Source organism: Scophthalmus maximus, chromosome 16 (assembly GCF_022379125.1).
Source record: "Scophthalmus maximus strain ysfricsl-2021 chromosome 16, ASM2237912v1, whole genome shotgun sequence".
Lineage (NCBI taxonomy): Eukaryota > Metazoa > Chordata > Actinopteri > Pleuronectiformes > Scophthalmidae > Scophthalmus > Scophthalmus maximus.
This window is the reverse complement of record NC_061530.1, coordinates 12080467-12098387: the sequence shown is the minus strand read 5'-3', so window position 1 is coordinate 12098387 and position 17921 is coordinate 12080467. Positions and strand designations below refer to the sequence as shown.

General features: G+C 38.4%; 1 protein-coding gene across 14 annotated transcripts; it reads left to right on the top strand.

The window, feature by feature from the left end:
• Positions 1-931: 931 nt before the first annotated feature.
• cmn (calymmin) lies at positions 932-17569 on the top strand. Of its 14 annotated transcripts, none has more exons than XM_047327666.1 (58): positions 932-1087; positions 2720-2770; positions 2889-2942; positions 3021-3080; positions 3170-3220; positions 3304-3348; positions 3433-3483; positions 3673-3723; positions 3966-4037; positions 4145-4195; positions 4510-4563; positions 4744-4791; positions 5144-5194; positions 5772-5822; positions 5946-6005; positions 6096-6164; positions 6241-6288; positions 6393-6473; positions 6609-6659; positions 6763-6810; positions 6902-6946; positions 7199-7240; positions 7351-7392; positions 7483-7536; positions 7638-7694; positions 7992-8039; positions 8164-8253; positions 8440-8496; positions 8699-8842; positions 8936-9136; positions 10814-10870; positions 11181-11234; positions 11525-11569; positions 11651-11701; positions 11863-11913; positions 12384-12437; positions 12561-12599; positions 12705-12755; positions 12893-12931; positions 13100-13144; positions 13227-13265; positions 13365-13421; positions 13887-13955; positions 14159-14227; positions 14319-14384; positions 14566-14613; positions 14823-14870; positions 14973-15026; positions 15103-15174; positions 15454-15525; positions 15622-15693; positions 15792-15860; positions 15954-16016; positions 16106-16171; positions 16263-16301; positions 16417-16704; positions 17047-17103; positions 17190-17569. In XM_047327666.1, the coding sequence occupies exons 1-58, from the start codon at positions 1021-1023 to the stop codon at positions 17192-17194; spliced, it is 3633 nt and encodes a 1210-aa protein (XP_047183622.1). In that variant the 5' UTR covers positions 932-1020; the 3' UTR covers positions 17195-17569. The 14 variants fall into 14 exon arrangements, with proteins under 14 accessions (XP_047183622.1, XP_047183621.1, XP_047183628.1 ...); XM_047327665.1 differs by having other exon boundaries at positions 7986-8039; positions 12384-12434; XM_047327672.1 differs by having other exon boundaries at positions 7986-8039; positions 14319-14360; positions 14973-14984.
• Positions 17570-17921: the final 352 nt, after the last annotated feature.

Here is a 17921-nt window from a genome sequence, read left to right as displayed (position 1 = left end):
ATTGACATTGTGCTTAAAAATTATTATTTTCACCCATGAGATTTTTCCTTAAATTATTAAAGCTTTGACTGCTTAAATAATTGATATGAGAAGCTGCAGGATCAGAGATGCGTCAAGTTACACATTTGTTATCAGGGCGGTGAAAAGTTAGACAGACGGTTTGTCAGAGTTGGTGAGTTTGTTGAGAAGCCAAGTATGTGAGAGGTCTGGGTGGGCTGGGAGGTGAGATGGTAACCTCTCCTTGACTCCATAAGAAGAGGATTTGGACTTTAGGTGAGGAATCTATGTGAAAGGTGATATCTTTACTCTTTTTTTACCTGCCTTTTTTCTTTAAATATACAAGGGGCCTCTCATCCACCAACCGTGTGTGTGTATAGGTTGGGACCATGGAGACAGGATGGGCTCACAGAGGCCTGGATAGAAGATGAAGCTCACTCAGTTTCCATCATGTTGCACTTTTTACTGGCTTTTCAGGGTGTTTGAACCTTGTGACATTCATCTTTTACACACTTTTTTAACTTAACAGCTCCTTTAAATATCTTCAATTTGCACTATCTATTTACGCTCCGCAGCTTTGCATGACATTAGCAAGTGTTGGACAGCATCACTGTAGCCAACACCTTGATCCAAAATACTGTAATGAATTCACAGTAAGTATATATATATACAGTCAGGTAATTCACAAAAAAGCTGTCTGCGTTTATCCAGCTTGAGTGATGCACCGTCCACAGTTCATCAGTCACTGCCCAATCTGGTGAACTCCCTTTCTTTGCTTCTCTACCTCTCTCTTCGGTGTCAATGTACTTTAAGTGCCCAATTATTCAGTTAGTGTGTGTGTATGTGTGTACACCTCGGGTGTCTCCGCTCACAAAAAAAAGGGGGAGGATCTGGAGACCAGGCACATCTACAAGAGGAGATGGTGAGAGGAGGGGCGCCTCAGACCAGATTGTATATTAGACCCTCACAATCAGAGTACGCTCTCCTTCAGGGTCGAGAAACAGTTTTTCCTCCAGGTCCACAATGTTGGGACAACTACTTTTTCAGAGCGCGGTGACCCTCTGGCTGGTGCAGACCGCATATACAGGTGGTGAGTGTCTGAGGTGCAGAGGTAAAGGTTATGATGTTTTGTGTTGGATTTAAATGACTATTTGGGGTTTATTTTGTACAACGACCAAATATATGACTGAGGCCATGAAATAGTAATACCAGTTTAAGATAACTGCCTTGAGTAAAGGAGATGGTTAGAGTATATGCAACCATCAAAATCATTGGACAGTAAATACAGAAATTGGATGAGTCAAATGTACTTTTAAACCTACCAGTCGCAGTTATAATTCTTTCAAAAATAAATTTGGTTGTGTGGTTAATTGTTTCTGGGACTTATGACCATTTAGCTGAGGAAACGTTCAGTGTCTCTGAGACGTGGTCATTTCATGTCTGAGAGGACATGGTGTGAATGCATTTCATTATTTACCCTCCTGCTGCATTTGATTAACCATATGTACACAAAATTCATCCCTGACATTGCCTTAAGTGCATCTTTTCCTCTTAAAACAAAATCTGTTAAATGTTCATTTAATCACAGTATGATTGTAAGAAACTCTTTAGATCACCAGTGTTTTCTGAATTCCACTGGGGCATTTTTTTTTTTAATTCACTGTCTAATCGTAGCCTTCAAATCAGTTGTACCACTCAATGAATGGACTCTATGTCTGAAATGTTTTATTTTGTCTAAGCGTGATGATCTGTACCAAATTACTTTTTAATTCATTTTAGAATTAAACAAGTACAGTTTGACCTCTGATACCAGAGGCGAATTCTGCAACATTTGGCATTCTCATAAGATCCGCAATCTGTGTTAAAATACTGCAACTTTTTATGCTTCAGTCTGATGCAGTGAAACTGTACAACCTGCTGAGATGAATGATGAGATGACACGACTGTCTCTCCGATGGTTGGGTTTGCCTGTCAAATTTCAAATGATCATGTTAAACTGAAATCTTAGCAACGCGAGTTGTATAACTCTTCCGTGTAGCTGGCGCTTCACCAACTTTTCTTACTAAGACGTGAAGTAGCTATACACTCAGTTTTCTCTTTAACCAGCAGCTTCAGTTTGTGAAATCAAAGGCAGCTTGGCTTCTGTGGCAGCGGCAGTCTAAATTTAACATCCCTCTGTGAGAAGGGAAGAGAATGGTTTTACTGCTTGTACACAGTCACTCCACTGACCTCTCCAAAGTCTTCCAGAAAAATGTTTGTGGGACTATTGACTCCACCAAACTGAATTCAAAAAATGTGAGCGATATGAAAATTTCTTGGGGAGGGCTGAAACATGTTTAACCTTTTAAAAATTCAAGCCTCTTTCCAGCATTATTAATGTTTTTGGACATCCTCCTTCCCTTGGCTTAAAAAAAAAAAAAAAAAGATTAAAAGAAGGCGTAGCGGAAAGAATTTAAGGTTGTATACCCCAATTTAAAATTCAATATGTGAATACATTTCATTGAAGCAACAGGATGCGCATTAGAATTGGAAAAATGAATAAATAGCATCTAAATGAAGTGTTCAGAAAAGAAGATGCTTGCACAAATGATCATATTTCCAAATTGTTAACAGCCACAATTAACATGTTTCATCACATTACATTGATTAACACAACTGTTTGAGCTTGTATCTGAGTATAGTGACCTCACATTAGTTTTGTATCAAATCTGTTGTGTTCAAGGTTATGGTGCTGCATCTGGAGTATCCAATGGACAAGGGCCGCAGCCTAATGGTGAATTCATCACAATCATACACTTGTAGTCTTTATGAAACATGACATTTATTGCAATTGGGACATAAGCCACAGTTTTTGTTCAAATTTGTAATGTCTCTTTCTCTCACTTTTTAAGGAAATAAGCTCCAAAACGGTGGAGCATTGCGAAGAATGCTGATTCCATCAAAAGGTAGATTAACAGGAAATGCCTCGAGCCATGAACGCACCTAAGGATTTGAAGTTTGATAATTATTGTTTTTTTCCCAAGGTGTGGGTCAGGCAATGGGTGCACAAAATGGATATGGAGGACACCCTACCAAAGGAATAGGTCAGTGAAGACAGATTGTGAACATTAAATAAATCTGCTATAGCAGGATGATCTTGTCCGAAAATGTAATATTATATATTGCAACTCAGGTTATGGAGCAGCAGCAGGAGTTTCAAGTGCAAACGGAGGAAAGTCTAATGGTAAATCTGTTTTCACACCGGCAATGTGAAAATTCTGCATTTTACACCTTACTTTTTCTCACCACATATGTGATCTTATTAAGGTTACGGAGCAGCAGCTGATGTGAACAATGGAAGAGGGGTTAAAGGCAAGTTCACCATTTATCATGCATTTACTCTATTTATACAAATCATCAGTTTAAATGTGCTAAATATTTTTCGACTGTTTCAAGGCTATGGAGGAGCAGCTGGTGTGACCAATGGACAAGGTGGAAAACCACAGGGTACGTATTCTAGTATCAATCTACTGTTTGACCGAAATGAACAGTTTGACCAAGTGGAAATGGAGCTAAATCCATTGGTGGATACAATATATTGAATACATCTCTCCACCTTTGCATGCTTCCTCGGTAGTGATATTAAGAAGCTGGTTTTTAAAATTATTTTATGATTGATTGACTCGTTTGTTGCAGGATATGGTGTCCAGGCTGGCCCCGCCAATGGACAACAAATGAAAGGCAACGGTATGATACTGAGGACAAATTCTCTATATTAAATACATTCATTTATTTATTTTTTGTTTTTAGTGCATTTGTAAAAAAAAAAAAGAAAAAGGGGATGTTCTGGTGATTTTTTTTTAATGAAAGTTGTTTTCAAAAATCCAAAAAAAATCTCTCTCTCTCTCTTTCTCTCACACACTCTCTCTCTTTCTCACACACACACTGAGCAACAACACTGGTCAATTTACACTGTTTTGACGTTTCAGGCTACGGTGCTCAAGCTGGTGGATATGGTGTCCAGGCCGGCCCAGCCAATGGTCAAAAAATGAAAGGCAACGGTATGATACTCAGGAAAAATGTGTTTTGTCTCTCTCTCTTTATCTCTCACTTACTCAATCACACTGAGCAACATCACTGGTCAATTTAAATTGTTTTCACGTTTCAGGGTACGGTGCTCAAGCTGGTGGATACGGTGGACAAGGAACTAAAGGCAATGGTATGTTAGATGTGACGATGTACTCAATTTTTTCTGAACAGACACTGTGGGAGCCAGACTTTCAATTAAAACAAAACCAAAAATATTTGTGGTTTGTAAATCATTCCTAAAATGAAATTATTTCCAACAATATTGGAGGTGGGAGGGGGGTTCTTAAGTAATTATTGAATACTATTATATGTACTAGATAATATTGTTGTTAGGTAATGGTAAATGTGGGATAAAAGATATTGACATGATTTCTATGCTGTGTAAGTCATTTGAGTCAGCTGCTGAGATAAGGCCACATTTAACACCGTCTGATCAATCTCCAGGTTATGGAGCTCCTGCTGCTGTAGCACCAAATGGAAATGGTGGACATTTGAACGGTAAAATCCACTGTTTCATTCACATATATATGAGACAGATAGTTTGCTATATGTAGGTTATATTAATGCTGGAATTGCAGTCAATCAGTTTGAAGTCATTTCACAGGAGTGACGTGTCTCAAAAACTACAGAAGACCAAATTAATCTCTTGATGTTTGGTTCCCTGTTTTTGGCTTTTAGGTTATGGTGCTGCAGGTGTCCTGGGTGGGACTGGAGCTAAACCCAATGGTGAGGGAGCTAGTCAAAATGCTCTGTCTTCAATAACAAATTATAACATTAATTCCTTGAAAACAATGGCCTTTTTCATTTATTAGCTTCAAATAAAATATGACACAAAATCTTTATCAGTGCTGCAACCAACAATTTATATTATGTCCCAAAGTATTATTAATAAATTGATCACATAGATTAACAAATGTGAAATATAAGTGCAAAAGCCCGTCACACACAAGGTAATGTCTCAAAATGTCAGTCAACACAAAATATCAGGGGAAATTTATTTTATAAATATATATGATCTTTTAACCAATTGTGATGATAAAATATGAAATGGGGAATTTTCTTTGTGTTGTATTTGTAGGTAACAATGCTGCAGCAGCTGGACATAATGGGTTCGCAACAAAAGGCAAGGGTAAGGAAGCAATTATAATGTGTCTATGTCCATTAATGTTCAGTTAATAATACAACCTTATGTATGAGGAAAGTATGTACACACACACACACACACACACACACACACACACACACACAAACATGTATTTTCATTAAGAGTAGGGAAGGAAGTGTAATTGATCAACCAACAAATAAAGGCAAACAGGTCAGATTCATAATACATTTTAAAAAGCACCAGATTCAGTGAAATCACTCAGAATCCAACATAAACATGATTTAACATTTCAACTTTTTTCATGTGAGAAGGCATGAGTCACTTCGCAAAGCCTTTCTGTGAGCCCTCCATGATGAAGAAACCTCAGAGAAATAACCATGGATTAGTTCAGCTACAGTATATGTTGGTCAATTTCTAAACCTACTGTACATAGATACATTTAAATCCTGTTTCCTTTGCCATGGTGCTGGATCTGGTTTACCTGATGTATGGCCAATGGTAACACCCGCAAACTGAACTTGAAAACACGTTTGATTAAATAAATAAATAAATGAAAATTGTATCACATCTGTTAAAACATGTATTTGGTATTATTCTTTAGGTCAAGGAGCAGCAGCTGGCCCCTCCAACGGCAGTGGGGTGAGACCAAATGGTGAGACATTTAAAGTTGTTTTGTTGGAATGGGCCGCCTGAAGGTTTTTTGACTTTTGAAGACATAAAACGTGCTTGTCTGTTTTTTCTTTATGTGACTTGAGCCTGTCTGTGTATCTAAAAGGACAGGGAGGAGCTGGAAGTAAACCCATGAAAGGATATGGTCGTCCTTCTTATGGAGCAGGTAATTCATTTTATTGCCTCTTTCTCATCCAGGAAATCAAAATTTTAACTTTGACAAAAGAGTTTCACATCTGTATTTCCATGATTTAAGGTCCAGGTGTGGGAATGGGAACCTCCAGAGGTCTGGGAGTGCCCCAGCTTGCCAGGAACCAAGGGATGGGTGAGTGACGGCAATGGCACAGACCTGAGGTGAACCCCTGATCCACCAGTGATAATGTCTTTCTGTGATCTTCCAGGATATGGCAGAAATGGTTATAATGGTTATAGAGCTCAGCCAATGGCAGGTGAGTCATACACCAGTCAGTCTGTGTTTATTTTACAATATGATACCATGATGAATAAAACATACCTTCTATTTGTTAATGTGTGTATACTCTTCTACTTATAGGTTTCAACGGCGGTCATGGCCATGCTGGTTTGGGTCTGGGATCTCGTAATGGAAATGGAGGAATGAAGGGACCAATGCAAGGTAGTAATATCCCTGCTGCCTTGTGAAAATAATGATAATCTCTAATTTTGGTTAATTTCATGTTTGTAGATCACATGAACCTCTGTGCAACTCAGCTCAATTCCCTGGACTCATTTGATAATGTTAAAATTTCAGGTACCAATGGTGCAGCCGGTGTTCCCAATGGACAAGGAGCAAAACCCAATGGTAAATCTGTAAATATTGTATAACACAATATATCATATATACAGCAAAAAAAGTAGATCAACTATTAAGATCATATGAAACCATTGTATTTTAAAATGTAAAGGTTATGCAGGAGCCAGAGCCCCTAATGGAAATGGAGCCATGCCAAATGGTGGGTCAACAGGCAAAGCATTTGTTATCATAAATCTTATTACATTGAAAGTATAAGGTCAATATTACTCTTTGTTTCTGTAACTGCTAAGGTTATGGATACCCAAATGGTGGAACCAACAAGCCAGCAAAGCCAGGTGAGTGAATGGTCACAATTGCACAGCCTTGTCGTGATTATTTTTGGGCCGTCATGCATTTTCATTTTCTTTGTGAAGATTCTTAGGTGAGCTATGAACATTTTTTAATCATCATCATTTTTGAAGAATATTTGATCAGACTCAGATTGAAAAACTAACCGTGCTAATCTTACGTGTAGATCTCTTGGCGTCAGCAGAGTTGAAAGACTTAATAATTCCTGATTTAACGTTACTCTGCTGTATTTTTTTAAGGGTATGGCAGCTTTCTTAACGGGTATGGTGCCACACCAAAAGGTGAGACTGTCAATTCTCTTATAAATTTTTATGGTTGAACATGCAGTTTTTTTTTCAAAAGACATTTCAATCAGATTAAGAAGTAATTTGCTTCCATGCACGATTTACAGGATATGGAGCCACCAGAGGAGGTGCAATGAGACCCCAACCAGGTGCTACTTGTATTTAAACGTGTCACAAACTTGAGTTGCAAAAACAAAGTCAAGTTTAGATCTTTCTATAATGATTTGTTTGCTCTTAAGGTTATGGAAATGGAGCTATTCCCAATGGACATGGACGTGGACGTAAACCTAATGGTAATTGAACATATTTAGTGTTACAAATATTCACTGCGTAGAAAGGAAGCTCTGTGTTTTAGTGTGATTGTATATTAATGCAACATTATGTTTGACCCAAGGTTATGGAGCTGCAGCTGGAGCTGGTGTTCCCAATGGATATGGAGCCAAACCCAATGGTACGTCCTGTTGATATGCAGCTTATATACAGAAATAAATATGTTACTTCATGAGGTTTTTAAACGCCTGAATTTAAAACAAATCAAACAACAAGAATAATTGAAATACATATTAAAAGCAGAAATGCTAAATAAATATGATTTAAAATTATTTTCTCATTTAATTATGACAACATATTTGCGTCCATAAAAGGAAATACAAATAACAATGTGTTTTCTTTTTTCTTTTTGTTTGATTTGGGCATTCCATGATTACCAGCCTTGTTAATTTTTGTCGTATTTTCTCTCAAGGTCAAGGAGTTAGAAATGGTGCTGCATTCGGTGGATATGGAGGCAAACTCAATGGTAAGTTCCAGTTTAATTTTGGAAATTCAAGAATTCTTCATCTGAATCTCATTTGTAAACCTTGTGAGGTCTAATGTGATGGTCATTTTAAAGTATACCTCCAATCACAAACCATCGTTTGCAGGACAAGGAGGGCCAAGCAGAGGCTCAAACCCCACAACCAAAGGAGTTGGAGCAGTGTCCCCCAGGGAAGGAGCCAAAACACTCGGCACTGGTAAGAATTCTTAATAATATAAAACACATCCAATGTTTGCAATATCAACCTGGAAAAAAACAAGCCTATAAACGTTGAGCATAATTTTTTCTCAGTTTTCTTTTCGAAGTAATCTGAAAATCACATGTTAAAAATATCTGCAATGCTTGTTTGATTCGTCAATTAGTTTATAAAAATGTTTCACAGGCTATGGTGGTCCTGCTGGTGTACCCAATGGACAGTTGGCTCAATCAGCCAACACTGGTAAATGCTGTTATTTTGTTTCTGCTTTACCTTGCTGTTTTTTTACTTTGATCTAAAAAGGGTAACATTGTAACTGAAAAAATGCCCTGCAATTAAATGTGTGAAATTTATGTATTTTTCTATCTTTTAAAATGATGCTCCAAGGGGTTTTCCATCAAAGTTTGGTTTGGATTTCACTCTCACGTCTCTGTTTGGTTCTCAGGTTACGGCATGATGCCAAACGGGAAGGGTACAAAGGGTGCAGGCGCTTCCAATGGAAAGGGCCTAAAAGGTGGAGTTTTCTCTCCCGTGCAGTCAAGTGCAGCACCAGAGGAGGGTGTTCCACCTCAGCAAGCAATAACTCAAGGTACAGTGCTTGTTGCCCCTGAGCCAACCAGTGGCATCCTTGTTATGTTGACACAGGAGAAATACCGAAAGCTACCTTTACTTGTGCCACAAGGAAAGAGCTACAAGCAGATACAGCTAACCGCTACACTAGAACCAGCACTGGCACTTCCTCAAGCCAATGACCCAAATCCCATACCTGGACCTGCACCCATGGGGCCACAGGGAAAGGGTCCAAAGGCAACCGCATCCGGACCAGAACCAGTGTTTCCCCAGAGTAACCAAGCACCAAAGCCGGCAGCAGTCCTTCCTCAAGGCAAGTAACCTAAACCTGAATGTGCGCAGATCTACTGTAGCAGGAACACATCCCCCACATTTAGAGACACAATATTCAAAATTAGTGAAGGCTAATATATTATTTGCAAACGTTTAGCCAAATAATGTGTTGATGAAATGTATGGCCTCTAGGTTATGTGACAGGAAGAACTGTGCCTGAGCAAAAAGGTGCAGAGACAGACTCTCTGTTTGGGGCAGACAGTCCTGGTGAGGGGGCTGCTTCCCCTGAAAGCACCAAAGCTGTTCCTGAAACAGTGTCAACTAAAAACTCAGGGAGCGTGATTCCAGAGGAGACACCGACTGTGGCTGTACCCGAGTTTACACTAGAAGAGGCAAACATCAAGAGTCAGCCCGAGGCGGGACCTGACAGGCTCGGGTTCAATGGTCTAACTGCAGGGGAAACTGGGGCAACTGGTAAACTAAATCTTGATACGGGCTTGTTCACTAGGGTTGGACTGCATGTGTAAATGTTGAATGAAACCTGCGTTTGTCCTAACTCGAAGTCTGTTGCTGAATTGTGGACATCATAGTGACTTTAATTGTCTTACATGTTTAATTAATGTTGTTTTAATGGCTAGAATTCAGTCTAACTTGCCTTTAATACTTTGGCCATCTAAACAGCATAGAAAAACACATAGTGAATATTTATACATGAATATTTATCTGAAGCCATTGTGGTGGTTTTCACAAATTACCACAACTACTGTATAATTTCAGTAGGTCTACAGATAGTGCAACATTGAGACTGAATCCAAGCCATTCATAATGTTTATAGTTGTGTTAGTTCTACAGATATACTGTGTAATTACAATTTATGTATGTTTCATGTATGTTTGTGTGTTGCACGCCCTCCTCATACATTACCAATAACTCGTGTTCAAATGTATTTTTCTCTGAAGTGTTCTTGATCAAACTCTCACTCAACTTTGTCATGTTAAACTATCATGTCATCTTGAATGTAACCTTTTTGGAAATAGGCTTATGCTTCCTTGCTCAGAGGTAGATAAGAAGACTATAACCACTCTCAAATCTGTCCAATATATAAGTGGAGCTAGGAAAGGGTTAGTCTAGCTTAGCATAAAGACTGGAAACAAATGGAAACAGGTAGCCTGGCCTTTAAAACCACAAATTATCATTATAACACTTTCTGTTTGAATAAATGAACAACATATAACATGATTTTAAGAGGTGCTGGCAGGTGTATTACTTTAATGTATTACTTTTGGACGGAACAATACTAGCTTTTTCCACTCATTTCCAGTCTTATTGCTATAAGATAACTGGCTGCTGGTTGTAGGATTAGATTTGATAATCAGATATGGTGGTTTCGATCTTCTTGAAAAACTCTCAGCAAGAAAGTGAATAAGGGAATTTCACAAAATGTTAAACTATTCTTTTAATGTTTGGAGTAGGCTGAGAATTAACCAACACATGTCGAAAGAGGGAAAAAGTGTGTTTGCAGCGTGAGCCTTGTGATATTTCTATGTTAATTATAATGCTTATACATTTCAGTTGGCGCATTCAGAGCATGAGTTGTACGGTATTTTAGGTTTAACCCACTGACTTATGACGACTGTCTTTTCACGTAAAGGAGATGTATCAGATGGTTTGTTTCCAACTGAGCCCTGACCTTTTATTCTGGCCCTCTGTCTTTAAGAGAACGGAGGAGCAACTTCAGTCACCAAGGGACAAGGAGCGAAACCAGCCAAACCTGGTAATCTTTAGTTTACTTTCGCGGAATATTGTGCAGCTTTTGCAGAGCCAAAGTCATGCCCCACTTCCAGAGGGCAGCTGTCATTTAGTAAATCAGAAACTGTTTGCCTAATCTTACAAGGAGTCTGAATGTGTCGTTATGTCACTGTCATTTGGCTTTTGATTTCATTTTGTCCAAACCCCAAATTTGAGTAAAATTCCAATGACAGTCTGCTTGTTTGGTGGTTCATTTTAAGCACATTAAAGCACATTTTGTTTTGCCTTGAACTTTTGAATTTTGTTTGTAATATGCATTTACATGGGTATTCTAGACTGTGGACCATCAGGAGTACCAAATGGACAATGGATGAAAATACCTAGACCAGGTAAAAGAGTCACTACTAGTGATGTGTAGGGTTTTCAACAGCCACACACACACCAAGTTAATTACCATACTTTTGCTTTAATGGTTTATGCGTATATGTTAAAATGTGTATTTTCTCTTTTACTGCACACAAAAGGTATTCTAATCTGGAATTGGGGCAGTTTTAAGTGGTCCATTTAAATACTGAAGGGCGATAAAACTTTAGTCGAGAAACTCATACTGTATTTACCTTAAGTCTGAGCAGATGATGAGAACTTGATGTTCTTGATTTTTTTCTCTTTGTCATTTCAGATTATAATGCAGGGGCTGGAGCATCCACTGGCATGAACACAAAAGGTACTTGTTCCTAATATTTTGCATCAATAGACTTATATAATTTATTCATAATACTTAATGATCCTTTAATTTGTTTTTGAGGTTATGGAGCAGGAGCTGGTGTTCCAAACACATATGGTGCTAAACCCAATGGTAAATCTATTTTATTCTTCATTATCCATATTCGTGTTCATGAAACACTCACAATGGCACATTTTTGCTGATGACTATTAAAGCGTACTGCAGGTTTTATCATTAAATTAAACCAGACATGATTATAGGCCTGATAACAGTGATATTGTTTCATTGTTAAGGATACGATGCCAGTGCTGGGGGAACTCCAAATGGAGGAGCAAGCAAACCAGGTAAGGAGCCAAATAATTCAAATCAAATAATTTGGAAGCTTTCTATCAAATGCATGAACCTTTGAAATTGTGTCATTTTCTGTTGTTTCACCAAACAATTTGATTGCTAAAAGATTTGGATAAGGTCTAGTTTGTGTTTTTCTGCTTCAGACTAAGCAATATTTGGTTTGCTTACTGGCATATTTAGGAGACATGTCAACCATGACACATCAAAAAGGATTGATAGGAGACAATGTCCTATTTTTGACCTCTTCTGACTGCCAGGCCATGATGCACTGGCATTAGTAATGGCCCTTTAAGATTAGGTCAAGGTTTGAAAACCAAAAGTAAAAAAGTTATCTTGAAGTGATCTGGTAATGATGAATTTATATAACTGTATATTTTTCTCATTTCTACTGTACTTCAACGTGTTTACTTTTACAATGGTAAACATGTGAAGGTGATCTGAATAAAGTTTTATTAATCCAAAGGTTATGGGGCAGGAGGCTACACTGTCCCTGGACTCAGCAATGGATATGGAGGTGGTAATATTTACTTCCAATATAAACAGACATCTGTGACATTTTCTTGGTTTTTCACTCCCAAGGAAATTAAGATTTGATTTTTAAAGTGCCTTTTTTTTTTTTTTTTTTTTTTAACATGTGCAGCTCTTAGATATCCTTATGCAGGGAACCCAGAGCAGCCTGGTGAGTGTTTATTTCTTAATTTTTTCCCAGTTAGGAGTTCATCCTGATAATAATTATAATTAGAAGTGTGGTATGTATTTTGATAATTGTTCTGTATTCAATCAGGTTATGGACAAGGAGCTTACCTTGGAGCTGGACATGGAAATTCATATGGAGGTGCACTTTAAACATTGGCCTTTAATTCAACCAGTTAGCTGATGACAGATTATGATTCAGTAGCATTATGAGCTGAGGCCACAAAAATGTGTCCGTGGAGTTTGAAATTTGAATCTGAAATTCTGACATTTTCTCAGGAAATGCACATGCGGGTGAAGCAGGCAAATCCAAATCAGGTAAGGGACATTGTTTACTTTAATGATGAGTACTGAATACCTAAATTTTATAACATACAATGAATCCATTAATTGGCCGATGCTAAATTTCCATTTAGCATGTGTTATTTAGCACACTCTGAATCTAAGTTCTGCGCACTGTGGTTGTTTATGATGTCTTTTTTGCAGGCTATGGAAATGGCTACAGTGCTGGTGTACAGCCTGACTATGCAAGTAGGTAGCATCATATAACATCTAACTTACACAACACTTTTCTATGAATCACATTAAAAGTCAACATTCCTCTTTTCCCCAGGTTTTGGCCAGGGTGTACCCACTGCTGATGCCAAATCAGGTATGATATTGGTGGACGGTGCAGATTCATTTGAAGAAAAAAAGTTAGATCAATGAGGCACAGATAGTGAAAAGGTGATAATAATATATGATTCTACAGGTGGTGCCAGACAGGTTCCTTACAATGGAGCCCCAGTGGTTCCTGCTGGACTAGATGGTAAGACCATGCCATCACATAAAGATCTGATTAAAACGTGCGTCAGCTGGATTTCAGTTGCAGAATAATCTGCAGTGAGAAAACATTTAATAACTATTTTTAATATTGTGACTGATCGTGTTGGGTGAGCAACAATAGACAGATGTAAAAACAAACATAAGAGTGGCTAAAGTACAAAACACATTGAGAGCACTGTTCACCAGGCAGCATTGAATCATGTCGGTCTATTTTAGTGCATTTATAGCCCTGATGAAATTCTTCACTGTTGCAATTTGTAGCATCTCAATATCTCAGATGAAGTTTGTAGATCTACCAGTGTATTTGGATGCTCTGTAGTCACCTGTCTATTCTCTGGTTTCAGCTGTAATGTGACTTCAGAGAGCATATTCACCTCAATAAGCATATTCACCTCAATGTGTTAAAGTTAACAGGTGTGACACATATATTTTCTTTATACTTGCGCAGGAATTAGTCAGTTTGAGCCTCAGTCTGCTGGCCTTGGACCAAATGGCAAATTGGGCAGCATGTATGGTGGTAGGTCCCGGATAGCTTAACACATTATAATCTTCATTAAAAAAATACAATTTGCTGAGAAGGCTCTCACTTTAGGAGAGCACTGTTCACAAAGTCAATTCAGAAATAATGAACAGACCTGTAAGCATTGCATTATCTTAAAAAGAAAAAACATTTTTTTTAGAAGTAGCTCACTAGAACCAAAATTCTTTCCAATGTTACAGGAATGGGTGGCTTGCCTTTTGGTGGTCAGAAACTTGGAATGGGTGCTGAGAAGTCCAGCGCCAAGTATGGTAAGGTTTTTGGTCATATCCTCTGTCTCTAGTATGTTCCTTTGTCATTATTCATATGCCAACCAACTCACTGCCTTGCTCATTTAACCAGGCATTGGTGGTTTGCAATTTGGTGGACAACCCCTCAGCACAGGTACTAATGGAGCAGGACAGCATGTTATGTTTATGTTATTGTGGCATGTTTTGGCTTTGTGTGTTGAATGCATAAACCCAAACGTCCACTTTTAGGCGTCTCTCTTGCCCATTAAGAATAAATACAATCATATAGAGCCACTACTGAGGTCACTTGTGTCCAGTAATTTTTCTGCTTCCAAACTCTACGTCTCAATTCTATCTAGGATATGGCGGAGGACCATATGGACCTGAGAAATCTCCTGGAAATTATGGTGAGGGTCATATGTCTTGAGCCATGATAACTAAAAAATGAACTGCAGTACAAAATAATGTGCCATACCAGCAGGAGTTTTTACTGTGTTTGTCCAAAGTTGGAACCAAACCACTGTTTCTGGCATGTTGGTACCTTGTGTGCTCTGTATACTGAGCTTCGAAGGTGTGTCTTGAGATCCTAATGATATGATTTCGAAAATACATCCAGGTGGACTTGGGACCGGTATGGGAGGGGACCCTGGACCTGGGAAATATGGTGCGTTTGCAAGCTTTTTGCTGTGACTAATAGTTTTATCTACCACAATCTTTGAGTAGTCATGTGATCATTTCATTCTGTTTTTCCTCCATCTCTGCTCAGGATTCCCCAGTGGTGCGCAACTTCTCGGTCTCGGAAATGCAGCTGGCAAATATGGTCTGGCTTGCGCCTCACAACATTTCAGTCACAGTTGTGTATAAGTTCTCCATATTAACCTTCTATTAATTTGTAGGTTATGGAAGAATGCCTTATGAAGCTCAACCAGCTGGACTGAACCCGGAGGTCAAATCTACTGGCACATATGGTGAGAAAAAGTTCAAGATTTTTGGGTAATACACTTGTATATGAAGATAGATAACTTGACTTAGAGTTTGGTATGGCGAGATAAAACATTTCAATTAGTGAGCTTTAGAACTGCACGGTAGGCTGATTGAACCTTTAATGATTTGTTAATGAAATGTTTTTCTTTCTTTAAAAAAAAAAGTTATAAGCCACCTGATTCTGTAGAACCACGCCGTTGTGTACAGCCTGTATGTATTTGTTATTCGTTTAATAGATTCAGTTATTAAATATTGTTTTCAAGGTCTGGCTGGGTCTCCATATCAGCCCGAACCTCTTGGACTTGGACATAATGGAAAATTAACTAGCCAATATGGTGAGCTTCAGCAAACATGGCAGCTACTTTCTACTTGTCATTTGTTTATTCATTTGGTTTTAACTTGTCATCTGTGTGCGACTGCTTCCTGCTAAGGTGGCGGTGAAGTTCCCTATTCGCCACAAGCTCTTGGTTTTAGCCGTGAAGCAAAATCTGTTGGTCAATATGGTACATCCTTTTCAATGTTTTAGTTTTTTCTGTTCTTGTCCTGTCAGTGTTTTCGTTTTCCTCTGCATGTTTAGCATGTGTGCTAAATCTCTTCCCAGGTAACCAGGGATCGTACCAGTCACAGCCCCTGGAATCTGCATATGAAGGAAGATCTGGTGGAGAATATGGTATTGGTATCTTTGGTGCTATTTATCCATCAAATAAGAAATGTGTTAACATCAACGAATTATAATTTTACCCTATAATGTACTGTTTTCCAGATACCGCTGGCCTACCTTATGAGTCCCTGCCTTCTGAGCCAGATTCAGCTGTAAAATCTTACGGTGGGTGAGAGGAAAAGGTTTCTCAGGACATAATAGACTGTTCAACCCATTATCCTCTTGTCTTATCTGTTTTGATTCTGATCTCTCAGCGAAGGGAGGAGTGCCGACTCCAGCAACTGCAGTCGAAGGCGAGGGGATGTCTGTTGATAGATATGGTGAGTGAGTGAAGAGTGTATTTCTGCATGATCATCTCTTGTGGCGCCATTGAATTTAGATAAATATTTAGCTGTTTTTTGTCACTTTCAGATCATCTGGGCTACATATATGGACATGTGCAACCTGAAGGTAAAACTAGGGGACACTAGGTTCATCCCAGAATTTTAACTGCATAGATTAAGATTGCATTAACAATAACGACACAACCCTCCTTCATGTCTGCCTATTTGCGTCTCCTCCCTAGTTGTTGCATTCCCTGCTGCTCCCACTCCCAGCCCCACCATGGCCTACCCCTCTGGCCCGTCCTATCTTCCTGAAGAGGCTTCCTTCACACCTGATGTGCTGCCGGGAGCGGGTGCTGAAGATCTGCCCGATCCTGCTGGCACTGCCAGCCTGGACCTTGACTCTGCACCCGCCACTGAGACGCACGGCGTGATTCAGCTACCTGAACAACCTGATGACCTGCTACAAGAGCAGCTGCCACGGCAGATACACATTCAACAGCATCTCAAACTGCATTTTCACCCACAAGGTAAGTCCTGGAGAGGTGGACAAATCACCCAGACTGCAATAATCCTTAAAAACAGAAAGTATTATTCAGGGCTGGTAGCATCTAACGTTTAAAAACTATTTTAATTTTTTTTAAAGAACAAAGAGAAAGAGAATTACTTTCTTAACAACTAATTAAGTTTTTTTTAAATTATAAGCGAAATATTAATGAATCAAGTATGAAAAGCTCAGTAGGGAGCATCAGAGATTGAAATAGGTTATTGTTAATTTGCATTACTCAATTTGCAATTTAATCAATGTAAATAACATAAGATGAATAAACATTTTTTGCTTAACAGTTTTCATATCCTTTGTTTGTGCTCAGGAGAAAAGAATGGCAAACATGATCTGAATGGCTTCTTTGGGAATAGTGGCTATCAAGGTGAGAACAAACTCGGACAAAAATGTTGTGCCCCGTTTCCTCTTTCATCCATTTAATCTTTGTACTGTTTTCTTTTCTCCACACAGGTTAACTGTGCTCACAGCGACAAGAATATCTTGTGTAACCCGTTTTCTTCTGCTGTATATTATTTTTTAACTGTAATTGTATATTAATTTTATTTTCTTCCTGTCTGTCAAATAGTCATGTTTTGTGTTTGTTTGTCAGTCTAGAGATAAAATAACATTTAAGCAATTTTAAGTTGTTAGGTTTTAGCGATTTTTTGATTATTATTTCTGCGTTAACTTTTTGTCCTGCACTTACTGTTCACTGTATATGCAAAGAAATGGTTGATGAAGACATGGAGTTTGGCTGCTGCTTGTGGTCAGTGATTTAGTTTAATCTGTCAGTTCTTCCTGGACGTCCTCCACTCAAAATGTTTCCATAAAACTTAATTCAGTCTAATTTATTTTGCACAGAAAATGTTCTCTTTTTTTACATTATTGTATAGTATTAGATTTGATTGATTAAAACCATCAAAGAATCACAACAGTAAAAATGTTGCTTCCCTCATTTGTGTGTTTCCCTACATTCATTATTAATGCTTACAGTTTAAATGGAGTTAAACATATTAGTTTTAATTTAAGGAATAAATCAGTGTCATTAAAGAAAAGAGCCACCCAACAGGTGATGTAATCCCCAGATGATGCTGACTGCAGCACAATTGTGAACCAACATGGGCTGCAGGAGAACGTTTGGAGACGACAAAGAGGGAAATAAAGAATATATCTATGTAAAGGATGAAGTACAGACGTGAGTGA